The sequence below is a fragment of the Nannospalax galili genome, unplaced genomic scaffold, assembly GCF_000622305.1.
Source record: "Nannospalax galili isolate Female #2095 unplaced genomic scaffold, S.galili_v1.0 scaffold74, whole genome shotgun sequence".
NCBI classification, from domain to species: domain Eukaryota; kingdom Metazoa; phylum Chordata; class Mammalia; order Rodentia; family Spalacidae; genus Nannospalax; species Nannospalax galili.
In genome coordinates, this window is record NW_008335376.1 from 588,601 (window position 1) to 616,313 (window position 27,713).

Below are 27,713 nucleotides of genomic sequence, written 5' to 3' on the forward strand. Positions count from 1 at the left end.
CAAATCTTTCACATGAGTGGTTGAAAGGCCTCAGGAGCTGGAGAGTTAGGGAGTACCCAGTGCTAGTTGACAGAGGCATCCTGACATCATGGCGCTCCTGCTCCCATTTCCTGTTCTCCTTTCCTACTTTCCATGCCCAAGCAGCTCTGAAACCGTAATGAGCTACTGAGCGTAGAGGTGGGTAGAAATCAAGACAGGGGTTGAGAGACTTTGGATTTATTCCCCTTTCTCTTCTGTAAGCTCAAACTGGGTGGAGGAATGAAAGAGGCAAAGCTGACCTTTAAAATCAGATTTAGAATTTATGTTCCAGAAATAGATATTAATAGTAATGGGCTGAGATTGTGTACTGTGCTTGAAAGTGATCTAAAGTCTCCAAAAAAGTGATGGGTCCTTCTTAACTTCTGTTTGGAGACAAGGAAATAACTGGGTCACAGGGAAGATTTATGGTAAGAGAAAAGTGGGAACAAAAATAGTCTCAGAAGTTGTTCAATATTCAGGCTATATTTGTTTTGTGACCCATAATGATGTATGTGCTCAGTAGCTGAGACCCACAGACAGCAAAGGAAAGGAGAGGACTGACTGGATATCCGTCATTGGAATAGTGTTGAACTTTTCCTTTCTTTGAATGATTTGGGTTGCCAATTAGGAAAAAGCTTAACACCTTCAAGTGAAAATCTCTCTCTCTCTCTCTCTCTCTCTCTCTCTCTCTCTGTGCTAGGGTTTTAACTCAGGGCTTGACCCACATAGGCATGTGGTCTACCATCAATACACCCATGTTCTCCAAGTTTGAACTTTTTCAATCTGTTGTAATTCTATTAATATTGTCTACACTGTGGTCCAAAACTCTGAGAGGAAAGCCAAACCAAAGAAATGAACACTAAAAGCAGAGAGAGGATCTGGGCAGACGCCTATGACCAGCCATACCTGCTTCTTAGTCATTTGACTCATCTGTCACCTCGTGGACTACCAGGATCATAGGTAGGTGACACATGGTGGATACTGATGAGGAAGTGGCATGACTTCTGCTTCTCTTTGACCTCCAAAATCAATTAGAGTGACTCTGAATCTGCCATTTCTTTGTGACTCTTGCCTCTCTCTTAGAGCATAAAGAAGTCTGAACTGCAAAGTATTGGTTTTGATTCCTATTTGCTGATCTTAGGCTATACTTAAGGCAGTGAGCTCTGACTTTAGTTAAAAAAATGTAGCCAACCTGCAAGAGTGCAGTTATGTCATGGTAAACCCAACTATCTTCACCTTATCAAAATGCACACATTTCAGTGATACGCATTCATTCAGTGACGAAGGCATTCATGTTCAATTTGCAGTTAAGACATAAAGCGACTGATTTCTTAGTGCATTAGTGACACTTTTAAGAAAGCAAGTCTTTTTGAGAGAAGAACTTTCTGAGACCATTCACAGGCCAAGACCCCCTCCCTTCTTTTACCTCTGCAGTGGTGCTGGAGAAAGGCCGAGTAGTCGATGGAGCCCAAGACACATCTGTAGTTCCAGCTGTGTACAAATTGGGGAGATGTCTCTCACTGCTGTTTTGACTGTAGTTCTCTGTAGAATTTCTGATGAAGGCCTCTGTGGTATGCCTAATGAGGTGCTCTGGGCTGTATGGGACTGTGTTAAAAGTAGTGGGGATCTGGGGAACAGCTGTGTTTCTAGTGCTCCTCACAGAAACTTCTGCTGCCACGCCAGCTGAGGTAAAGAAAGGACAGTGCAAAAATTATTCTCATGTTTTATGGATTATTCACATAAAACAATTTTTAAATTAAAAAAATTTTTTTTTGGTCTTTTTGAGACAGGTCTCCCTGTAGCACCCTGTCCTGAAACTCACTATGTAGACCAGGCTGGCCTTGAACTCACAGAGATCCACCTGCCTCTGCCTCCCGAGTGCCATCATGCCCGCCTGGCTTACATAAACCAATTTTATTTTGAGATAAGCTATATGGTCGTGTGGTATTGAACTCACTAAGTAACCAGAGGATAACCTTGAACTTCTGATCCTCCTGCCTCCACCTCCCAGGTGTTGAGATTATAGGTGTGCATCACCAAGCTGGGACCAAACCCTGGGCTTTGGGCATGCTAGTCAAGCACTTTACCAGCTGAGCCACATTCCCAGCCCTATAGAAAACCAATTTTACATAGATAAAGATTTCAATAATGGAATAATGGGCATGTGGGTAAATTTAGTTGTATGAAAAAACAAAGAGCCTCTGATGTGTGACAATGTTATTTGCCCAATGTCCAATTCATCTATCTGTCAAATATATGGTGAAGGGAGAGTTATAAGAACTGTGCTATTAAAAAAAAAAGCCAGCTCTGTGTAGGAGACAGAATTAAACTTATGATTTGAACATCTAGAGATCATCATTTTAGGAGTCCATGAATCTTCAAAATCTCAGAATTCTGAGCTTATGACATGTGATCTAGGACAAATGATGTGGGATATTGTTATAATTTTAATTGGCTTCTCAGAGGTGTTAAATAAAACACTGGGTTGAGAATCTCTGTTAATGACTCGCCTAACTGTTCATGAAGATTGGCAACACCTGGAAGAGTTAATGATCTCTATTTCTTTAACCATAGTCCAAATATTCTTAACAGGAATATTTGTGTTTTTAATTTATGTTAACTGATATATAAAAACATAAAATTATACATATTAATGGTGTACTGGTGACATTTTAATATCTTTATACATTGCATAATGTTTAAATTATGTTTAAACATTGCCTCATTTATCATATTTTATGGCAAAAACATTTAGATTCCTTTCTTTTTGATTTTTGAGATACATAGTACATAATTGCTACTTCTAGTTCCCTACTGCCAAGTACCACATCAGAACTGACTTCTATCTAATTACAACTTAGTACTTACTGATGTGTAGTATTTTTAATTCTAGTTATATGAGTCCTGAATCATGAGGTTATTGTATTTTCTATGAAAGAACAGTGAGTGGTTTAGGATATAAAAGCTAGTAGGCTGAATTCCCTACAACAAATTGGTTTCTGAAATAGGTTCACCTAGCCATCATTTAAAAATGTGTTCTCGGCCAGGCATGGTGGTGCACGCCTTTAATTCCCAGCACTTGGGAGGCAGAGGCAGGTGGATGTTTGTGAGTTTGAGGCCAGCCTGGTCTACATAGTGAGTTCCAGGACAGCTGGGTCTACAAGGAGACCCTGTCTCAAAAAGACCAAAAAAAAACAAAAACAAAAAAGTGGTCTCAGGGCTAGAGAGATGGCTCAACAGTTAGGAGCACTGGCTGCTCTTGCAGAGGACTTGGGTTCAATTCCAAGTACCCACGTGGTGGCTAACAGCTGTTCATAACTCTACTTCCAAGGGGTCCACACCCTCTTCTGACCTCCATGGGCATTGCATGACACGGATGCACTTACATGCATGTAGGCAATACACTCATATACATAAAATAAGAATAATAAATAAAATATAAAAAAATGTGGCTTCTGTTTCTTGGGGTTGTTGCTAACAGGCACATTCTGAGGAACAGAGAAAATCAAATTCAGCATTTCTGATGAGCTCTCAGGTGATGATGACACTGGCCTTTGAGTCACTGTGTAGCAACACTTTAGAGCAAAGCCACACAAAATAAAACATTGGAAAATTCTGCAAATCATTGGCTGATAGGGTATGTTTGATGTTTTATTGCCTGTATTAGATGATGTGTTGTCAGGAATATAAAAACCTACAACATCTTATCCAAACCTGGTCACCGTAACCTTGAAGAGTTTTGACTTTAAGATGACAAGGCAAATTTTTACTTTTCACTACTCCTTTATGAGTTCATTTATTCAAACAACTATTTACTAAGCAAGTATTATATGTCAAGTGGTCACCTCTTTAAGAATTAATCAGTCATTATACTGTTGCTGTTCTTGTCTGCTTCATTTAACCCCCTTTGAACCTCATTCTTTTCCATTCTAATGTCATCTAATTAGCATATTTCATAGGACAGCATATGTAAATAAGAGAAGATGAAGAGCAACACAAAAGACAACAGCAGAAAAATATGTCTGTGCCGGATAGCTTTAGTTGTCAACTTGACAAACCTGGGTCAAGGGAGCCTCAGTTTGCTTCTATTGAACTGGACTGTGACCATGTCTGTGGGACATTTTCTTGATTGTTGAGTGATGTGGGAGGACCCAGCCCACTGTGGGCTGTGCCGCCCTGGGCAGGTTGTTCTGTATTGTATAAGAAAGCAGACTGAGCAAGGGCCAGGGGAGCAAACCAGTAAGCAATGTTCCTTCATGGCCTGCGCTTCAACTCCTGCCTCCAGATTCCTGCCCTGAGTTCCTACCTTGAGTTCCCTGATGAATCGTGACCTGGGAACTGCAAGACAAAATACTGCCCCACCCCCCTATGTGGTATTGGTCAGAGTATTTTGTCACAGCAATGGAGAAACAAACTGGAACACAAATTGGTACCAGAGAGTGGGGTATTGCTGTGACAGACCTCATATATATTTAAAACACCTCAAACCAAATATATCCATTTACCATTTTAGACCACTCCCTCCTTTTTTCCCCAAAGAAAAGCTATAGAATATATAAGTCTAATACCTATTTATTTTGTGCCTGTGTTTTTAACTTGTGCTAGACAGATTTTAGCCTTAACATCCAATTTCCATATTTTGTGAGTTTTAAAGGAGTGGTTTGCAAAGTTGGTAGTGTTAGGACCACCTTTGGAGGTTGTTTGTCTTAACTGCCCTCTAGGAGCTGCTCTAGAAATGTAGTTACATTTAGTGTGAGACTCTGGCCCTGCATTTCTAACAGGTTCCAAAGATGGTTCTAGTACATGGCTTTAGCCTGTTCTCTCTCTGTCTCTATCTCTGTCTCTCTCTCTCTGATAGGGTCTCATGTAGCCCAGTCCAGCCTCAAAATTTCTGGTTATGCATTTTCCATCTTTCTCTACTTCCCAAGTGCTGAGATTATAGGCATTATATACCTAACAATTATAATAATTTTTATGTGGGTATTGGAAGTTTGTAAAATAGATAGGAAGAAAGAAAATTATTTTTTTTTCTATTATTGAACTCTGTTGAAACAGACATATGAAACTATATTAAAATAGTATATCATTGGATGTTTTGGTGCCTATAATACCTTCTGATGTTCTTAAACAATCCATACATTGTTTTTCTGAGTCTGTGTTACTTCACTTAGTATAACAATTTCTAATTCCATCCATTTACCTGAAAACTGGGGAAATGGACAGCAGACCCCAATTTAGTTGAAGAAATATTGGCAACTGATTACTATTGGGTGAGGAAGAGCTGATCTTCCTAAAGTGAGGGACTTTAGATAAGCTGACTAGACTCAGTAGATGAATTTGTACTAAGAAATGTCTGGGGACACTAACATGACACAATAGGCCTTAACACAAATGACCAAATTATGAATTCTAGTGAAGGAGGCTATGGGAGGGTGCCAGTGTGGAAGGGGATATAAAGATGATTAAGATTGATTGAGATGTTCTGTATGAAATATAAAAAAATTCAATAAGGGCTGGAGGGATAGTGCAGCCGTTAAAAGCTAAGGCTAACAACTTAAAAAAGAGTCAAAAATTCAATAAAAAATTTTAAAAAATCCATAGACATTTCACCGCTCATGGAAGAGCAAGATGTTTTGACTAATGGAAGGAAAAGTTCTTACACAATGGAACAATATGTTAAAGCTATTTTTAAAAGCTTTATTGTGCCATTGCTAATACATTGTTTCTACATTATAATGAAATTCCTCCTAGAACACAATTCAAGGCAAGGTGGGCCAACCTGGGTTCATTCTAAAAAGTTTCAGCACTTCAAGTTGTGACCAGCTCTTTATACAGGGCAAGTTCATCTATAAGATGCTATGTATTGACTATATTTGAGCAAGAACATCTTCTGAATACTTTCTCAAAAGAACAATGAAATAATAATCAGACTCAGAAATAATCATTAATTGAAATGAGATTTTTGTGTAACAATAAAGATAATAAATTATGAGTTTCTCCTCTTTAAATGGTACAAATAACTTTTAAGCATGTTGGAAACAAAAGCTTATATTAACTCATTTTATAGGTAAGAATTTTGAAAACCATATTAGTATTTCTACTTTGCAAAGAGATGCCAAGTATAATTCATCTTTTTAAAATGAGTGAATTATGTGGAAAAGGTAAAAATGAAGCAGAAAATACTTTAAGAAAAGAGTGATGCACACACACACACACACACACACACACACACACACACACACACACTAAACAATTTTGAGCTCCATAAAGGTAAAGGAAAAGAATGGGAATTTTAGTAGTTAAGTAACTATTGGAAATGATCTAGATAATTAGCATTCAGAAAATGTAATCAGTGAAATAAAGATTACACTTAAAATATATATCTAAATCACTCTATAAATATTCAACTGGAAATAAAGTAAAATTAACAAATGAAAATTCATACCAAGACATAGCATAGCAAAATACCAAAGTAGAGCTGAGCGATTAATTTAGATTTAGGAAGACTAATGAACTCAAAGAAATACTTTTCAGCAGCCAGTTATTAATAAACTGAGTATTGTGTAATACTGTGGGTTGCGTTATGACGATGCCCCTGTTTTACTTCAATATTCCATGTTTTCTTTTGGGAAAAAGGATGGGAAGGTGGACTGAAAGGAAAGCATGCTGGATGAAGGAGGAAGAACAGTTTCTAAATTCAGGGTTCTCGAGGTCATATGCATAATGCTGAACCAGCAACTATTTATGAACCTCGGGCATCCTGGGACTGGCCTTTCCATTAGACACAACAGGGAGAATGCCTAGAACTATAGTGATGGAGACTGAAAGGAGGGTCTTGTGCTAGACAAGTGCTCTGCCACTAAGCTACATCTGCAGATTTTTGTTGTTGTTGTTTGTTTATTTTTAAATTTAATTTTTATTTTTTGAGACAGAGTGATCTTGCTCTCTATTGGAAACTGGCCAACCTCCTGCCTCTGCTTCCCAAGTGCTGAGAACACAGGCAGTATCACCAGGCCCAGTGAAATGGTTTTTCTTTGAAGAAAAAAGTTTTAAAGTAAAAGAAATGTTTTAGTATCTTCAAACAACCAAAAACTAAAAAGAGAATTTTACCTTCCTTGAAAGCATACTAAATAATTCATTTATTTTATTTTAAAAATGTTTTTATTTTTAATAAATAATTTTATTTATTATTTTATGTGTATGAGTGTATTGCCTGCAGGTATGTGAGTGCACCCATGTCGTGCAATGCCATCTATTTTAAAAGGAGGAAGGGCTTCATAGTGACAAAAATTTGAAAATTAAAAAAAAAAATCCCAGATTTCACATTGCTGTGTCACAGGCTGAAAATGGTTGAGGAATTCTGGATGCTCTTAACTCGAGTTCTGGGGGAATCCAACGCCCTCTTCTGACCTCCACGGCATTGTATGACACAGGTGCACTCACATACATGCAGGCAATACACTCATACACATAAACTAATAAATAAAATTATTTTTTTAAAAAAGAAAAACCCCAAAATGATTTGACAGCAAGCTTGGTCCAAGTAGGATCTGCATATACAAATGACACTTTCTATTTCCCCCACAGTTTCTATATTCATAAGAACATCTGCCAGGAACTAAAGGAAGTCATTTCCACTAGAAGCTTTTCTCCAGACAGCATGACTATTTATTTTTTGCAAGGTTTAGGCATTTGATCCTCTCACTCCATTAGGCAATTACTTAAGCCAGTAGTTCTACCCAAACTGAAAACAATATGGCATACTATCTCAATGAAGTTTTGCTTTTTTGGTGAGTTCACTAGTTCAGTCATAATAAGGACACTTGAAAAATTATCTTGTGCAGCATAAACAGGAGATTTTGTAATGAATATGTAGTACATGTGGACTAGACGTTGGTTTATATCCTACAGTGTTAATCTCTATACAATAAGAAGTATATGAGTAAAGGAAATCGTTTTAGACAACCATTCAGATTTTTAGTAATGTAAGTGGACTGGATGCCTCTTGAAAAAGGTATCTTAACCACGGAGGGAATTTTGTACCTTTGGTAATCCTGGAATTATATCTGTAAGATCTAAACAATTTGTGTGGGCATTGTTGAAGGCAATTTAAATGCTTTAGTTTCCACTTGTCAGGGATTATTTGTTTAGATCTACTGGCAGACCATAAGTCCCTTTAAGAACACATCCATTTCATATAGAGATATGGAGATCAAACAAGTTATTTTCCTACATCAGTTATTTTCTGCCTTCTAGAGCTTCAGTAATTGGACCACTGCAAATTTCATTGCCTGTTTGCGAGACAAACTTATTCCTTGCTGCAATCAAAGAGACTCTTGAGTTTTGATGGCTTAGTATATTTAAAACTTATACTTGGATTGGATCGGAGAAAAAGAAATAATCATGCTTTTAATGTAGCATTTCTCCTTTGAGAGAAATGAAATCTTTTTTCATTAAAGCCTTATTATTTTTCCCCCTACAACCCTGATAGTTAATACTTTCTGGAAGTTGAAACATTTATTCATTTAGTCATGATTTGTTGAACACAGCAACCAAGTTAGCTCCAATGTTTCCCCTTTCCAGTGGTTTCAGGCTCTTCACTTTTAGTTATCCTTGGTTAACTGTGGCCTAAATATTAAATAGAAAATCCTAAGATAAATGCCTCATATATTTTAAATTGTGTACCATTCTAATAGTGGGATGAAATCCCAAATCTTGCCACCCTGTCCCACCTGGTACTTGAATCATACCTTTGGCCAGCTCATTCATATTGTATATGCTACCTGCCCAGCCTAACAGCCATGTTGACTATTAGCTGACCTGTTGTCCACTGCCTCAGTGCTTACATTCAAGTAAGTCTTATTTTGCTTAGCAATGGCCTCAAAGTGCAAGAATAGTGATGGCATTATAGGTATGCCAAAGAGAAGTTATAAAATATTTTGAAAGGCTGCATTATAATTTTTCTAAGTTATGGTGAGTGACTATTAATTTTTCATTGTACTAGGTTTATAAACTAAGCTTTATCATCAATATGTAAATATAGGAAAAAACCCCCAGCATATGAGTTTTGTACTATCTGCAGTTTTAGACATCCACTTGGGATCCTGGAATATATTCCTCATGGAACACTTTAAGAAGACTGTCAGGTGTGACCCCTGTTCTCTATAAGCATATGGTATAATGGTTTGCTTGGCCTATGTTTTTCTGTATAACTTCTGTATTACAGAAAAGACTTGACCATGGGGAAATGACTTTTTTCAAGCAGATTTTAAGTGAAATTTGGAATGTACTAATATCCAAATATACCCCCAACTGTAGACTACTATAGTTTCCTTTAATTTATAAGGAGCAGCTAAGCAAGAAGGCCCTCCACTTGTCAGTGTCATGTTTGAAGAGTGTACAGATCAGAGATTTGGGACTTAGAGTACATTTTATTTTTAGATGACAGTGCTTAAAAAGTTGAAGCTGGGTGTGCTGGTGCATGCCTTTATCCCAGAGCTCAGGAGGCAGAGGCAAGTGGATCCCTCTGAGATGGAGATTAGCCTGGGGTGGTTTACATAGTAAGTTTCAGGCCAGCTGGGGCTACATAGTTGTGATCCTGCCTCAAAAAACCAACAAAAAGTCCAATGCATGATTATATGATATATATTATATTCAATGCTATTGAACACATCTTTTGACATTATCAATTATTCCCTCATATGAATTCATAACATGAATGCTTCTAAATATTTGAATATTTGGTATCTCATTGACAAGAGATCATATGAGAAGAATGTTATTTTCATTTTTCTTCCTTCTGTTTTGAGATAAGATTTTTCTCTATAGTCCAGGTTTACCTGGACCTCACAATGTAGCCCAAGATGGCTTCGAACTCATGGGTAACCTCTTGCCTCAGCCTCCCAGGTGCTGGAATTATAGAACAGTACTGGATTACAGTTAAGAGTGATTACTTCTGGCTTTAACATTTTTTTCTTTTGCATAGATGGGGACGGAACCCAGGGTTTGTGCTTCTGCTTACTAGGCAATGGCTCTACCACTGAGCTAAACCACCAGCCCCTAACCTGGTTTATTCTTCAGTATTAACCAGCTAGGTTGGTATTTTGGATATAGTGTTTTTATTATCATTCACATGACTCAGAAAACAGCTTTAGAACCCTATTTTAAAAAATGCCTTAAAATGTTAATTTTAAAAATAACTATTTTCAAGCTGAGTATGGCAGCACACACCTGTAATCATTGTACTTGGGAAGCTAAGGCAGGAGGAACCACAGTTTGAGATTAGCCTACCTACAAACTCCTTCCAGGGCACTTTGGGCTACATTAGTAAAACGTGCTCTTAAAACACCAAGAGCTTCGGCTGTAGTTCAGTGGTACAGCACTTGCTTAGCATGTTTTGAGGTTTGAGATGAATCTCACTTCCTGTGGACAACAGTACAACTGTCATATTTACCAGGTTTCTGGGTCATTCAGGACAGACCAAAACAAATGAAGCACAGGGAAGTACAGATTGACCCTATGTGCTGCATATTTTCAGATAAAGTTGAACATTTCTAATTGACTATTATATTTTTATTCTTTTTGCATAGTCAGAAACGGTGCAAGAACTGAGCCCAAGTCCATAACTCAGTGTCTATTGTAGAAGAGCATTCAACCAGCATCTAATTAAGTGCTTGTTTAACTTATGAATAAGTGACTGTCCAAAGATTAGCATGCTAGAAAAACTCATATCAGCCTTGAAAATGAACACCTAAGAAAAAGATTAAAGGGTACAGTGGATGCTGATTCCCCAGTGGGATTACTGACTCACATTACTGTCAAGTAGAGAGCCAAATTTACTGAGTTAGAATGTTGGGGGTAGCTGTGGAGGAAGAAATGATGTGAAGGAATCCTGTATTTTTATTAAGATCCCCAGGGGATTCTAACACAACCAGTCTGGCAAAAGCCTATGGATCAGTACCAGGAAGACTTGGGGAGACCTGGGAAGCACTGAGTGAGCACTGGATCAGCACTAGGAAGCACTGGTTCAGTACTGAATCAGCACTGGGCCAGCACTGGGTGAGTATTAAGGAGCACTGGGAAACATTGGTATATGGGATGTCAACTGGATAAGGAGTTAAAAACTTAGGTTTGGAACAAATTACTTAACCTTTGCAAACTTCAGTCTCTTTATTGAGAAGCTTCATTTCTAAGCCTCCTAGTGATTTTTAAGGTTCTTTTGTGCCTAATACATTGTGATTCTGTTAGCTTTGTCCTTCATGGCATCCCAGAGTAAACCTCTAATGGAGGAGGAAATTAACAATGAAAATGTCTAATTTAAGAGAAGATTAAGCTGGGTACATATTCCACAAACAAAATTCCGAACTCTGGATTGGATTGTTACTGCACCAGGAATTTGTGCATGCGTATACAAATATTCTAATGCATCTTATCGTCTGAGGATAGAAGTGTCTAGGGCAGCAAAATCTGATTTCTTGATCACTGACTTTAGTCACTGCATGTACACGGTATGTATATGCCTAGATTTATATTCCCACATCCAGTAGAACTTGATCATAGTGTCTGGTATGGGTATGGGAGATAGCTCAGTAGGTATGAAGGCTAAGTTTACATCCTAAGAACCTATGTAATGCTAGGTGCAGTAGTGCAAATCTGCAGTCCCTACAGCGAGTTGTGGGGTGGAAAAAGACGAATTCCTAAAGGTTCACAGGCAGCTTAGTCTGGTGAATGCAGTAGTGAACAAGAGACGCTGTCTTAAATGTGGGGGAAGGCAAAGCCCAACACCCAAGGTTGTCCTTTGACCTCCACAGAGAAGCAGCACACACACATACATGCCTGCACACACAGACACAGACACATAAGTTTAAAAAAAAGTTGAGTTGTTAAAGAAGGAAAAGTGAATAACAGAACCATAAGTTGCTGATTTTAGTGAAGATAATGAAGTTTTCTACCATTGGGCACCATCCAATCTACTTCTGTTAGTTGATAAATCTTCTAAAAGAAATGGATTGGTGCAAATGCCTCCCTCAGGATCATGTGAAGACAAGACATTTAGTACAATGATTTCCAGAACTGATTCTGAAAGGGATCACTCACCTTGCTTTAGACAGAGGCTTTCATTGGCCAGTTTCCCCTCTTTGTTGACCTCTATTCTCATCCAGCTATGGAGGTATTTCTTGTCCTTTCTTACCACTACTTTGGGGCCTTGTTTCTTGAGAAAGAGAGAGGTACTTTCCACCTCAAGGAAACCTTTCTGCTCATGGCAGGTCCATCGGGGTGCCTGGGCACAGTGGATGCCGACCACTGCACGGAAAGGGCCCCCTGAGGAGTTGGAGACACCAAGGCACAGTGCAGATTTAAGGTGAAGAAGCTTCCCGTCCTCGGTCCACAGCCACTGCTGGTTCTGGCTGGTGCCATTGCATGAGCCCATGATCACCTTCTGCTTTATGGAAAGGCACTGCTGTTTGTGGACATGGACAATCTGGAACCCCTCTGGAAGATGAAAAGCTTATAAACTATGTCATAAGGGCCATTAAATAGCAAGAACACCTAGGTACCCACAAATCAACTAAGTAAAAACACCAGGCTTTCTTATATTTTGTGCTTTCTAGCATTGTAAGTGAATAATCCCAGATTCAGATCACATGATTTAAAAATCCTAAGGGGGGAAGGGCAACCCAAGCAAGCAAACAAAACTAAACAAAACAAGAAAAAAAGAAAGCATCCAGATTGATACCAAATGACAAAATGTCATACTTAGCTCTCCCTTGTTAAACTTTTACATGATTTAGTGAAGAGAACACATCCTCATGGGAATAGCAAAGGAATCTTGGAAAGGAAGCAAAATCATTCAAAGAATATGGTTTTTCTCTAGATGAGGAAGGCACATCAAAAAGTGGTGTGCAGCTTTAGCTTGTTACTTATGCAAAGCTCAGCTTCCCTTTCACCATTTGATTCTTTCTGTTTCACAGTCCTTCCCAACTCTAAAAAAAAAAATTCTCTTTCCAGTCCTTAAGCTCAGGGAGTATTTGTTTACAAGTTGCATAGTTTGAATAAGTACTTAAAAACTAGGCCCATTTGTCAAAAGATAATAAAACAGAATTTCCCACCTCTCCAAGTACAACTAACTTCTAGCTAACAGCAAACAATGAAAGTTTTGTTTATCAGAAGCTAAATTTCCTATAGTTCTGGAGAGAAGCATTTATTTGTGACAATGTTTATAGTTTTCCACCAAATATTAAGAAATTTTAAACTATCAGCATTTCTTGACATAGAGAAGTAAATACACAGTCATTAAACATTCATACTAAAAAGTAAAATATTCAGGCTCAGAAGTAATTTTCAATGAGTTTTTAACATAAACTGCCTAGGTTTCCCATGTTTTCATAGGCGAGCTTATATTCAGTCCCCACAAATGACAAATTCCAAATAAAACACACTTCCTCACCCTCTTTAATACATTCCTTATATTTTCTTTCTTTAGTACAAAAGAAAGCGAAACTATGACTTGGTTGGGAAAAAGCACAGAGAATACAACACTGTTATGCAGTAATAAAGGTGTCTTCTCAGAGCCCTTCACTCTGAGGCCCTTCCTTTCAGGAGCTGAGCTGCCCAAGGCACTTGGTGGACCTGACAACACTTATTTTGCTTTTGGAGAGAAATCTCAGCATTGTGGGTACAGCTGGCTCCTTTCTTATTCCCCTTCCCCGCCGTCTTTGGCTACACTGCCATGGAGACCTGGCTCCAGTTCTCCCCTATTTCCGGATACTTTTCAAAGGCCAAGGGCTGCCTCAGCTAGCTTTCTCAGAGATGCCCCAGGAAACTGAGGCAGACCCACTCACCCGAGCGTCCGAGGATCAAGCAGGTAAGAATCGCCATGTAAAATTCAGCCTCCATTTTCCACTTAACAACGGTTCATGCTTCGCTTGGGGGGGAAAATTCTCCCAGATAAGAGAAGCAAAGACTAGGAAGGAAACGTGCCTTCAGGGAGAGGGGAAAAGTCAGTGACACACTTCCTCCAATTGAATTGTTTGGGGGAAGTTTTACACCAGTGTCCTTTTGTCTGTTTCCTTAGAAAGAAGGGATTATGAGTATATCTCTTTTTCAAATGTAGATCTGGCCTCCCAGGTGAATGAAACTTTTCAGGCCTTCACCCATGTTTTTGGCACATGACTACCTCTTAATCCCAAGAAGGGGGGAAGGGAATTGTAATCTTAGCTAATTGAGAGAGCCCTGCATTATGACTTCTTTTTAGGTGACATGATTCTGCTGAATATAAGTAAACTGTATAATTTATGGGGATCTGTGACAAGTGCTATAAAGACATAAACTTTGTATAATGAGATGCTGGCGTCTATGAGGAAAGCCCCATAATGATGCCACTTCTAGATCATTAACTCTCAAGTGATGACAAGTTTGTATTTGGAGAGCATCATCTCCACCCGGGAGATGCAGAGACTGAAATTAAACCCATCATGTTACCTTCTTCAAGCTTCCCCAAACAGAAGCTGGTCTCTTTCCAAATTAGAGGGTGAGGGAGAAAAGAACATGCTTCATTCACTATTTAATGTTGAGAGTCGTTTATTGGCAGTATGAAAGAAAGTTAACATTGCTATGTTGAAAATTCATATATGAGCAGAACATCTCGTCTTTGCTGAGAGTAGTTGTTTTAGCTTTGTTTGTCTCTTGAGGACTGAAACCCTTCAGAATGTGAGGACATTCACAGCGGCATCCTTATGATGAACCTCTGGAATAGGACAGGTTGGTGCATCCCCAAAAGACACCTGGCTTTTATTGGGAGAAAGATTCCAGGTAGACAGTATATTCAAAAATCCCTTCTTAGTAAAAGAAAGACAGGTATTTAAAATTCTTGATACTTGATAGTTGCTATAAATGTATTTATCCCTCTTTAAAGTAAAACAAGTCACAATGTAGAAATATAGTGGCAGAGGGTTATGGAACAGGAGCCATCTTTATGCCTAAGAGTAGGAGGTTACATATACATATATATATGTATACACACATATATATGTATATATATATTTCCAGTGACAATCATTGTGCATTGTGCTCTACAATTGATGATTAGAAGGTTCTATAAATACACATTTAATAGATATTATCAAGACACATTTCCATATAAAATAGTTACTGCATTTGATTGTTTTTTTCAAAAACAAAGAACTTATTTGTTAAAAATTCATTATTGATCACTTGCAACTTTAGCAGCAAGATTCTGGTAACTGAGATAGGTAATAGCACTTAAAACAGGAACAGCTGAACAGTGACAGTCCATTCACAAGACAGACTTTGCAAACATTAAAGCATCTAAACACACAATAGTGACTTCTTCAGCAGCTCCTCCCGTCACTTGATGACAGTTACCACTGAATATTATGTATTACATACGTACTACGTATTACATACATACATTCTGTGTGGTAGACAGTCAATAGAGACAAAACCAAATCGACCATAGGCTGTGTGAGAAATGATCATACTTCCATCAACATAGGACCTTCCAAATAATTTGGGGAGGATGCTTACAAATACATTCCTATACACAAAGGGCTAATAATCTTTCAAGTTGCTGGGTCTCCACAATCTATGCCACAGGTTGGCTTCAGAGCTCCTCTTCCATCGCAGGAAGCTCCTTCTGGAAGCCTTACGTAGGTAATTTGATTAATCACCCACAAGAAATTGATGCTCAGGTAAATCTTCATGAAGTCACTACACAGTTTCTGTTGAAAGTTTGCTCTCGTACAGGCATAGAGCATGATGCACAAATTCATACTGCTCACTGGTTTGGACCATTCCACCCCTGAATGGAAAAGATCATAAAATAACTTGATTTTGTTAGCAATCTGCAATATTGTAACCCACACACTACATTAAGACTAGGATATTAGGTCAAAGACACAGAGTAGTTGACCTAATAATTCTTTTGTTGTCCTTCTTACCTGCGTCTAAACATTCTGGCTGGTGAAGTTAACATATTAATGAGCTGTGTAACAATATCATGTCAAGATGTATTACTCATGTGTTAGCAATAAAGTTGATGCTGCACACTAGCAAGCAGAACAACTCTGCATGCTGACAATTGTATGAAAATCTAGCATATATTATGTACACGCCCTCATAATTAATAGTGGTAATAAAGGACTTTGTTGCCAGGTATCATTTGTATTTACTGTACTTCTGATTGTTATTTAGCGTGTACTCCTAGTTGAATTTGCAAAGCTGACTGGAAAATGGAATGCAATGTTAGGCCAGCAGCCACCGTACACATCTCTTAGTTACTGTGCTTCTTGATTGCATCATCCTCTCCTGTGTTTGATCTAATCCCCTGTGGTTTATTCTTCGTGGCTTTAGGAGAAAACAGGTGATACTACACATATAGTGCTGTGTTATTTAGGTCTGTGCAAGTATACCATATAATGTTCGTACAGCAACAAAATTGCCTGATGATACATTTCTCAGAATGCCTCTCCATCATTAAGTAACACATGATTCTCTCTCTCTCTCTCTGTCTCTCTGACTCTCTCTCGGTCTCTGTCTCTGTCTCTGTCTCTGTCTCTCTCTCTCTCTCTCTCTGTATACCTGGCATAGTAGGTTTATAATTAACTAATTAATTGTTCTTTCTTTCTTTTGAGACAGGGTCTTCTTATAGCCCCCAGCTGATCTGGAACTCACCATGTAGGCCAGGCTGGCCTTGACAGAGAGCCACCTGCCTCTGCCTCCCAAGTGCTAGAACTAAAGGCATGTACCACCACGCCCAGTACACCATTTTGGTATTTTGAGACAGGGTGTCATTTAGCCCAGGCTATCTTGAACTCACTGTGTAATGGAAGATGATTTTAAACCCTCGTCCTCCTGCTTCTACCTGCGAAGTGCTGGACATGTTAATTTTAAATTTTACCTACCTACCATTACTGGAGGGATGATATAGCCTTAAAATTGAATGCTTGGACTTTGGAACCAGGTTGTCTAGCTCAAATATCTCCTGTGCTAATTCTTGCCTGTGTGATTTCACACAAATTTCTTAAGAGCATTTAGAACTCAATCTCCTTCTCTGGTAAAGCAGGACAGTGACTATTTTATGAGATTATTATAAGGGTTAAGTAAATTCAATGTAACTACAGCAGAATATTATTTCATTGGTGTCATATTATTCATCTTTTGTTAAAGCACTTTATGCATTTGGATTAAAACTGCTCAAAGTAGGTTAACAAAACACAGCTCGGTTGTGATATATTGCTCTTCCCGCAAGTGAAAGATCTCCCTTATGTTGGCTTATTTGAGGATGTTTCAAGAAAATAATCAGCCTATGGGCGTGCTGCATATCTAACAGAATGGTGGGTTGATCCTCCATTGAGTTGGAACCTGGGAATTGACTCTTGCTTTTCCTCTTTGTTGAGACCATTATCATCACCAGCTGCTCAGTGTGGTGTCATGGATCAGTGGAAGGCAGCTGCTGTGTGAGAAAATTCACTGCTTCTCATCATACTTTTATATATGGAATACTTTTATTATATTTTCTCCTATGATGAGAACTTTTTAGCTTGATAAAATTGCCAGACATTAGTACAAAAGTTATGTAATTTTCATGGTCACTGAATAATAGCATCACTATAGTAATTATTTGAAGTCTGGTAAACTCTCCCTAACTTTGCAATCATACAACTAATCTATATTTTAATATAATTCTATTTTTTTAGCTAGTTTTTTTCTAGTGGTGGTTGGTACCATTCAAAATAATTTTCAAGTCATTTTGGCACTTTAATTTAAAACCATGATGTAGTGTATCACTGTCACATGACCTCTTGTCAGCTAAAACTAGCCTTCTATCTATGCTTACTTATCTGGTAGAAATACTAAAGCAGCAAGATTTCATCCACTGAGACAACCAGTGATTCCTCAGGGTTGACAAGGTGCCAAAATGGTGTATTCAGCAAGAAATAAAGAGGACGATTCAGTTTCCAGTGATAGCAATTTGTTGGTGGAAATAGTGCAACAGTCCTTTCCCTACAACTGTATGTTTTGTTTGGCCAAGTGATACTTGGTCAGAAAGTAACAACAGAAGTGGTCAGTCAGGTGATCATTCACTAACTTTCTTTTCTTAGCTAAATGATATCTAAGCATGCCTAAAAACCAGTAGGTGTCCAGAAGATTCTGGTCTGGACTGAAAAGCTTGAGAGATGAAGCCACAATAAACATTAGGCAGCTCCAGGGCACCAAGAGGTGCCTCACTTCTTGATATCTGCTCGGGGAATCAGTACTCCCACATGAAGCTGCAGGCTGTATATGGAGCTTTGTGGAGCTGCAGCTCTTTGGGCTCTGGTCTGTGAACTTCCTCTCACCGTTTACCTCACTTGAATGTTCTGGCCAGTACTGGCATTTACATGTCCAACTGGTAGATGAATGGGACCACAGTCTAGGTTTTAATAACTACTTCAATCTAAGTGGGTCAGCAGTATATGTTAACGGCTAAAGCAGACTCACTGTGACATTCTGTTAACTAGGTCGAGGTTGCTGCAGCCAGTGAAGGTGGGCAAGATGGGAAAACACAGTTGTAGACTGGTCAAATTCTTGTAGGTCTGAAGACTTACAGAAAATATATGAAAAATTCTATTACTATGCATTTCATTTGGGAAATAAGAACAAAAGTGGCATCAGAGGAATCCTTAAAGGTGATTCATACCAAGCGCTGACAAAAAGCCAGGTTTTTGATGGTCAGCCAGCTTCTGAGATGCTCATGGGGAGTGATGCCTTGAGAGGCAGGCTTCCTGAAGGAGGCAGAAAACTTCTGAAGACATCAAAATGAATGTGTCCCTCCCTAACTTTTTCACCTCATTGGCCAACTGAAATAACTCCAAGAGGTCTTAAGACTCCCCTCTCTAAATTCTGGAAAACAACCATCAAAGTCCTATAATCTTTCTTCTCTAGACTAAACATCCTGTGGTTACTCAACATTTCTGCAAAGCCTGGTTTCCCTGTCACTCACCAATCTGGTCTCCTTCTTCTATATTTTATGAAATAAGACTTCCCTACGATGTTATGTCTATTCCAGAAGGGATCTTGTCAGTGAGCAAATTCTCTCCCTTAGCTACACATTATAGACCAACAAGTTTGCCTCTGCAGGTGTGTGAAGAGGTGAAACCCACAGGGCCTGCATGGTGTCTAGTACTCAGCAAGCATTTTAGGATAATGAATGAGCACAGGCTAATTAAAAAGTCAGCGGGACTATTTTTTATTGTGAAAATTACAATTTTCTCTCATCCTGTACTCAGGCTACAGAAAATTTAAAACTAAGTGCAAGAACTTATATTTGTTCCTGTTAACTTCAACTTGCTAACCCTTGTTCTGAGCAGTGTTCTTGTGTACCGAATCATTATTTCTAACAGGCAATATATTAGTCTTCTACTCCTAACTTCCAGTACCTGCCTACCAGATATTTAACAAGCATGCCTTGCATCTTATTTAAGTCATTTATAGAAAAAATAGAAAAAGACAGGACCAAGATAAGGTCTTTATTATATTTTCATATGTTACGTACTGCCTAATCACACTTTAAAATTGTTTCCAAGTAAGTTAGAGATCTTTTTTTTTTAAGTTTCATTTTTATTTTATGTGTGAGTATATTGCCTATATGTATGTAAGTGCACCTATGTCGTGCAATGCTTGCATATGTCAGAAGAAGTTGTTGGAGCCCCTGGAACTGGAGTTACAGATGGTTGTTAGCCACTATGTAGGTGCTGGGAATTGAACCCAGGTCCTTGCAAGAGCAGTCAGTTCTCTTAACCACTGAGCCATCTCTCCAATCCCAAACTAGAGGTCTTTCAAGGTCAAGCATAATGCCCTAATCTTTCCAAAATTGCGACAATAAAAAAGTCTTACCAAATCCTAGATCAAACAGGCACTCTAAACTAGTTCTAGATGAAATAGGTGATCTATCAAGTAGGTAATCCAGGCCACACTATTTTTTTTCTTGTGGTTTTCTTTTGAGGCAGTCTCTGTAGCCACAGCTGGGATGGAACTCAGTATGGAGACCCGGCTGACTTCTGGTCTCTTAGAGATCCACCTGCCTCTGCCTCTAAGTGCTGGGATTAAAAGTGTGTGTCACCACACCTGGCCATGTCATATTGTTTTATGTCATGTGAAAACAGATAAACCCTGTGCCAAAAGAAAGCAGAGTATCCCAGGATGCATTTATTAGATGCTGGTAAAATTCAAGAATTCGTCATGATCATCTCAGAAAATATTTAAGAAATGTCTCACTGAATATATCGGTATGTAAGATAGTCCATTGACCTTTGTAAGAAATTAAAAACTAGGGATTACCCTTCAGATTGTATTCTGTTATGGAGAAAATACCATCTTTTTGTAAGCTGGCAAAATAAAACAAAACTATAGGAAACTAGTACAGTGTCTGTATATAAAATATTTTAATGGAATAAACAAATAAAGCTATATAAATTATGGGATCCTCAAGAGAGTTTCATGAATTACATAGTAATTCATCCTCAAGTTTAGCTATGACTGGTCCCAGGTACCTCTTTAGTCAGGCAGGGTTCCGTGAATTTGCTGAAATCTGCTTCTATAGCACAGATTCAAAGTTCCTAATATAAGCTGGTTCCAGAAGGTAAGAGGCAGGGAAGCTCTTTTTATTACTTTAAAAAAGCATCGTCATAAAACAAAAGCAAACAAAAAGCCAAAAAGGCATTTTCCAACTGGCACTTAAAGGGCAGACAATAAAATAATCCTTTACTTCCAGTAGATCATAGTTTAAAATCAGCCAAAGTTAAGATTTTGAAAGATGTCCGCAGTGGTTTCACATCTTAGTAGACTGGGCTGCATGGCCTCCAAAACAGTTGGACTATTGTTAGTGAGACAGAGGGCTTGAAATTATTACCACTGTTTCATCTGTTATAGTTCGGTACAAATCTGAGTTCCATGAAGCATCATGGGTTAAATTATAATATCCACCAGTGAATAAACATTAATAAAAAGAGTCAGATAGGCACAGTGGTACATGCCTATAATCCCAGCACTTGGGAGGTAGAGGTGGGAGGATCAGGGGTTCAAGTCTAGCTATGACTACAAAAAACTGTCTCAAAGAGACAACAACAAAAGAAGTAAAATAAAGGCAAGGAAAGGACCCTTAGCTATTACAATGATTATGAGTTTGAAAAGATTTGAAGTACCAAGGCGTCAGTTCATTACTAATAGAGACCAAAGTATAAGAGGTTAAAAACAAAACAAAAAGCCACCACATATCGTCAAGAAAAATTCTGTCTCCATTACTTCCTAGATGCTTTACCTTACTGAGAAATTTTAACAGTGTTTGTTTGCTCATCTGCCAAAGTCATGAGGCATATAATAGGAGTACCTACTTCTCAGCACTGTCGTGAAAAAATGGGGCAATCTATTTAAAATGCTTAAGACACAGGCAAGCTCACACAAATACCACAAATGGTATACTCTGGTCACACAGGACTGGTTGGAAGCTCTAGGATGTCCTCTTAGGATTTGGAGGACTAAGAACAAGCCTGGCAGGCAGAAGACAAACTGGCCTAGGTTGGGCAAGTTTGGAGGGAAATACTGAACTATGCTTCTGAGTAGTGAAACAGCCATAGCAGAGGCAGCTGATATTTGGAGCCTAGCAGATGCAGATATAAGTCCTTACTTTCCAACCTACTAGTTGTATGATTTACCTAATTATCTAATTAATCGCTGTTGTTGCTTGAGATGGGGCTTGCTACACAGTCCAGGCTGACCTCAAACTCCTGCAGTTTTTCGGCCTTGGCCTCCCAAGTGCTGGGATTACAAGTACATGACCACAGCTAGTAATCTATGATTCTAGACAAATTACTATTTCCTGCCACTTGGCTTTTCTTGTTTATAAAATAACACGAATGACAGGTGTCACCTGGTTATGATGATTAAGTAAGTCAGAGCATATTGCTGTCTAGGACAGTCACAGAAACCCCCGGAGCCCCCGGTCCCCAGTGGAGGAGGAGGCCAGAGGATCCGGAGTACCTCTCAGTACCAGCTGTCACCAGGGCAACTCTGCTTTCACTGGTTTTTCACGTTGGTGTGCTGTGGAAGATTTTATCTACAAAAAATTTCCATTACACACACACACACACACACACACACACACACACACACACACACAGTTGAAAATCACTGATCTGGTAAGCAGCATTACCTAATAAGGCTTCAAACTCTGAAGGATTTAAATGAGATAAAGCACAAAATACCTAACAGATTAGCTATTGGATTTTAGGTACTAAGTAGATGCTGCATATTCTTGTTCCTTTCATCAGTGTTTAGTTAACACTGTGCCTAGGCTGATCATTCATCAGGTTTGCTTGGGAAAGACATGGCTCACACCTGTAGCTCCGGTGTGACTGCAACCATTCACTCCCAGAAGTCTTGGGTCCGATGATAAGTTATTTGTTCATCCTGTTTATGTTATATCCCCATGCTCTGGAAACAAGGTAGTTCCCTTTATTTTAAAGTCATGCTGGCTGTGTGGCTCTGATTTCTTTGTGGCTACAGAATATATATACATTTCATTTAACCAAGTCAGAAAGGACTCAGTTCTGCTGTCCTTCTAGAAATGCAGATAACTTACATCTCACTGGCTCTGCCAAACCCAGAAATCAGTATCAGCTTGTTTCCATGAGGGAAGCATGTAGCTATGAGCTATGTCAGCTTGGGGTAACTCAAGTTAGAAGGAGGGAGAAATGAAGGGTTTTTTTTTTTTTTTTCCTTTGCTAGTGAGACAGTGTGTTGGAAAAAACAAAACAAATGGAAAAAACAAACCAAACCAAACCAAACCTCAAAACCTTCCAGATGCCCAGGAGAGAGGTTTGGTTTTTAACATGTTAAAATTATGACCTTTTGTGACTATTAACTCACACATACACAGGGCAACAGCCTTTCCTGCTGCACCGCCCAGCCAGTATCCGGTCTAATCAGTAGACAGAAGGAATTCTACAGCGGTGACTCACTTCTGGGCTAACAATGGAACCTATGCTCCTTTGCTTTGTATTATTTTCAAATCTGGAATTCTTTTGGTAAAGTTTGGTACAGTAAATTTAGAACAAAAGGTGTAGACACTAATGTGCCTCATGGGTAAAGCTCCGAAAGCTTGGGCATGAGTCAAGTGACGCGAAGTCGGCTGTCCCAGCCAGCGTGAGTCCAGCTGTGAGGTGTGTTGATTTCTCCACCAAAAGTTTTCCCAGATCTTTAACAGATGTCACATTAAGAAAGAAGCATTTATCTGGGTGTGGTGGCACAAGACCATAATCTCAGTACTTGGGAAATGGAGGCAAGAGGATCAGGAATTCCAGGCTAGTCTGTGCTACAGGAGACCCTGTGTCAAAAGAGCAAAACAAAACAAGGGAGAACTAAATCATAAGTGTCATTGATTCTGACCAGATATTGTGTGTGTTTTTTTTTTTAAAAAAAAAAACAACAAAACACAAGGATTCCCCCCTCCCGCCCCTCACTCTCTGGCCTGCAACTTTCCAATACGCTAGGCTGGTTAGCCAGTGAGCCTCAGGAATCCACCTGTGTCTGCCCCTCTAGCACCTTAGATTATAAAATCACACCACCATACCCAACTTTTCTTTAAAACATAGGTTCTGAGGATTGAATTTAGGTCTTTATGTTTATAAAACGTTCACTTTACTGATTGAGCTATCTCCCCAGCCCCTTTGACCAAGTGTTTTGAACACGACACTTTCTCTGAAATAGGTGTGTTCTAAGTCAGTATTTGTAGGGCATAAAACCTGAGCCAGATCAAGTGATAATTTGATTACAGCATTAGTATTTTTTTTCTTTTTGAGATAATATCTCAAATATCCCAGGTTGGATTTGAAGTCACTGTGTAGCTGAGAATGGCCTTGAACTTCTGATTCTCTTGCCCCCCCTTCTCAAGTGTTGAGATTATTGGCATGTACTGCCATGCCTGATTTATATATTGATGGGGATTGAAACCAGGGCTCTGTGCATGCTAGGTGAGCATTCAGCCAACTGAGTTACATTCCCAGCATTAGCTCTAGAATTTTTTGAGATTCATTTTTACCCTCTGAAAGTTATTCCCCACCCGCCAAATATTCCAGATGACACTTAGTTAACTCCTAGCTGGGATGAAGAAAAGGGTTGCCTGGTAACTCTCAGAAGATTTGATTGTGATAATCTGTTTTATAAAGAAGGCTTCTTGTTAGGCTCTCAGAAACCATAATGTCAAGAAAATGGAGGCCAATTTTCAGGACCTTATCTTTAAATGTCCTTAGGATAAGTAAACCAAAATGCAGAATTTCTGATCTTCCAATGAGATCTTTGAAATTCACTTATTAGGAGTAGCTTCATGATTAGTTGGGAACATAGAAATATAATAAATGTTAGATTATGCTTGATAAAATTACGATAACAAGTAGAAATTTTAGACTTGAAATTATTTTAACTAGATTTTGGAGACAAAGACTATTTGGGGACATATATTAGCATAGGAAACTGATGACATATATATTCCTTCCCTAAGATGGGTATATAAAAACCAGAAACCAAGCTGAAGTGACTAATGAAAGCATTTGAACAATGCTGTGACGCACACTGGAAGCGTTTTTCTATCCTGTCTGGGAGGGTACAAGTAAAGCCCTTGGATGTCGTTCCAATTGAAAGTCCCAAGGTAAGGACACACAAAGACAGCTGCAGACTTCACCACTAGCTCTCAAAAAGGATTAGGCAGATTATTTCCTGCTTCTATGAAGGGGGAAAAAAGAACAAGATAAAAGACTTGGATGTAGATAGTTGAGTATATGGTTCACTTCCCAGATTCTGTTTTCAATTTCTGCCAGAGTCCAGGGGTGCCAATGATATTAAAGGAAATCTAATGAGGGGGGATTGCAATGTTCCTTCCTTCCCTGCCTACATACCTTCTGAGGCTCATAGGCTGCTCCTTAGGCATTCTCTTGTAATATCTATGGGGAGTTTTCTCAGTGTTCTTGGGTCAGTTTGTTACTATAGATCATCATTATTGGTTATTATCATTTTGTGTGTGTATCATGTATTGTGTATGACGTATGTGCAGGCTTCCACGTGTGGAGGTTAGAGGACAACCTCAGGAGTTGGTCCTTGCCTTTCTAACTCCTTTGAAGTGGGTCTCTTTGCTTTTGACACTGCATCTGCCAGGCTAGCTGTCCCACATGACTCCTAGCATTCTTCTGCTTCCATGGCCCATCTTGCCCTGGGGGAACTGGGATTACAGATTCCTGCTACTATACCTCACTTTAGTGGGTTTTGTGGATTTGAACTCAGGTCCTTACTTGTATGGCAAACACTTTCCCCACTAAGTCGTCTTCCCAGCCCTCATTATTAGTTTTTTTTAAGGGACAAATGTATATTTTATATTCAATGTGTAAATGGCCTTGTGCCATTATCTTCCATTGTACAACTTTGGCACCTCTTTGGATCTTGTGTAGGAGTTGTACATAGTGAATTCTTTAAAAAAATTTTTTTAAAGATTCATTTATTTTTATTTTATGTGTATGAGTGTTTGCCTACATGTATGTATGTGCACCATGTGTATGCACTGCCTGTAGAGGCCAGAAGAGGGTGTCAGATCTCCTGGAACTGGAGTTACAGATGGTTGTGAGGGTGTTATGTGGGTGCTGGAAACAGAACCCAGGTCCTCTGCAAGAACAGCAAGTGGTCTTAAACCCTGAACCATCTCTCCAGCCCCAGCAATTAAATAATTAGGTGGCATAATCACCACAGTTTAGTGGTATTTGAGATCAAAAGATTTAAGCAAGAGCCTCCAGGTGTAGTGGCACACACCTTTATTCCCAGCACTAGGGAGACAGAGGCAGGCTGATCTCCGTGAGATGGAGTCCAGCCAGTTTACATAGTGAGTTCCAGTTCAGCTGAGGCTGCAGGGAGACCCTGTTGCAAAACAAAATGAAACAAAAAAGAAAAAAAGAAACAAAACAAAAAAGGGGGATTCTAAGACAAAATTATTGCAAAATTATTGCAAGTTTACTTTAATACTATTTCCCCTAATTTTTTTGAAATTACTGACCTATGCATATATAGTAGCCATTTCAATAGGGAGATATGATTTAGCAAAACATTCCTTTTCATAACTATACTATCCAATTGAAAGTTTCTTGTATATATATATCTGGATGTTAGTAAAAGCAAACTAAACTAAATCATCAGAAATAACCATTTTTTCTTGGTTTATATATATTAGCAACTAGTTTTGGGCCATTGTCAAAAAATTAAAACATAAACTTGTAATTAATCTCTTAACAAATCTAGAATGAAACCATTTAATTTGAGTAAAATTAGAAATTCGATTTAGAATGTTAAAAAACAAGAGAGTTTGGTGGTATAGGCCTGTAAACTCAGCTACTGGAGAGGTTGGAGCAGGAGGCTAGCAAGTTCAAGGTTTGTCTGGGCCACAGAGTGAGTTTAAGGCCAGCCTGGACTATGTAGTGAGATTATATCTCAAAATAGAAAGGAAAAAGAGGACCGGGGATATTATTTATGACGTTCTGGATTCAAGCCCCAGTACTAACACACACACACACACACACACACACACACACACACAAATCTGTTATGTGACCTGGGAAATATGACTTAGCCTTTTTGTCTTGGATTTTCCTTTAAAAATGAAAAATGTGCTCATTATTTCTGAGGCCAAATATTTTAAAAGCATCCCTAGGTATCAGGCTAATGTGATGACTATTATTACCATTTCATTGTTCTTCATGAAACAAAGTTTCAAAGACCCCAAAAGAGCAACAGTTAAGAGGGATGTTAGAATGCCAGTGATCACGTCTGGATCACTGCCTCTCCAAAGGTATTTTACTAGAGGGGTTCTCAAGCTTATTAAGCTCTCAGTATTATCAGAATCCCTACTAAACACATGTCACCAATTTTTAAATGCATGGAGGTGTTATCATGAATCATAGAATGAAAATTAATTTACATATATTATGAGATTCAAAATACAAAGTAGAAGCCTCAGGTAGAGATCTATGAAATAGTTTTTATTCCTAAAAAGGGGTCCTGATACCAGAAGAGGTTGGACACCACTCTCTGTCTCACTCTTCTTTATGCTAGTAGGCAGAGAGACCTAGAGTGGACAAGTGGTCACAGAAAATCTGGGGCAGAGGTAGTAGGGTCAGTTTCAAGTTCCTTGTCTCGTGGTAGAGAGGCCTAAACACTTTCACTCCACGGCTGCCTACTTATTCTCCCTCTGGTCAGTCCCAATTGCCACAGAACCCTCTCTCCTCATCTTTGAATTAAAAACTAAAATCATAGGGATGATCCATTAATACTCTTCTAAATAAAACACTCGTGGGTGTCTTGCACTGCATTTGAACTACTTAGAAAAAAAGATTCTATTTTAGCTCAAAATATGCTCAAAAGTATTATTAAAAGTAGAATCACAGACTCATGAATCTGCTACGGGAACTGTGGCATCTATTAATAGAAGTTGCCTGAAAGCCAGTAATTACAGTGCCTTGCCAAGGGAATGAGGAGTCCACCGAAAGGCCATGTCACAGTTTCGTACCGGAAACATCCATTCAGCCCAACACACTCAGTTCTCTATCAAACCACCTGAGTTGCTAAAATGCAGATTTGTGAGTTAAGTACAAATGACCCACTTT

At 38.8% G+C, this 27,713-nt stretch overlaps 2 protein-coding genes across 2 annotated transcripts in view; both read right to left on the minus strand.

Moving 5' to 3' along the window:
- The window catches only part of Ptprb (protein tyrosine phosphatase receptor type B), a 129,875-nt gene extending 115,946 nt beyond the window's left edge, over positions 1 to 13,929 (minus strand). The window contains exons 1-3 of the mRNA XM_008830046.3: positions 13,860 to 13,929; positions 12,115 to 12,510; positions 1,445 to 1,701 (exon numbers count right to left, since the gene is read on the minus strand). Of these exons, the coding sequence (XP_008828268.1) occupies positions 1,445 to 1,701; positions 12,115 to 12,510; positions 13,860 to 13,914 (708 nt within the window). The 5' untranslated portion in view covers positions 13,915 to 13,929. The remainder of the gene's footprint in view (positions 1 to 1,444; positions 1,702 to 12,114; positions 12,511 to 13,859) is intronic.
- A 662-nt stretch (positions 13,930 to 14,591) lies between these two features.
- Ptprr (protein tyrosine phosphatase receptor type R) overlaps positions 14,592 to 27,713 on the minus strand; it is a 322,756-nt gene continuing 309,634 nt past the window's right edge. Inside the window, exon 14 of the mRNA XM_008830048.1 lies at positions 14,592 to 15,838. Coding sequence (XP_008828270.1) covers positions 15,748 to 15,838 — 91 coding nt within the window. The 3' untranslated portion in view covers positions 14,592 to 15,747. The remainder of the gene's footprint in view (positions 15,839 to 27,713) is intronic.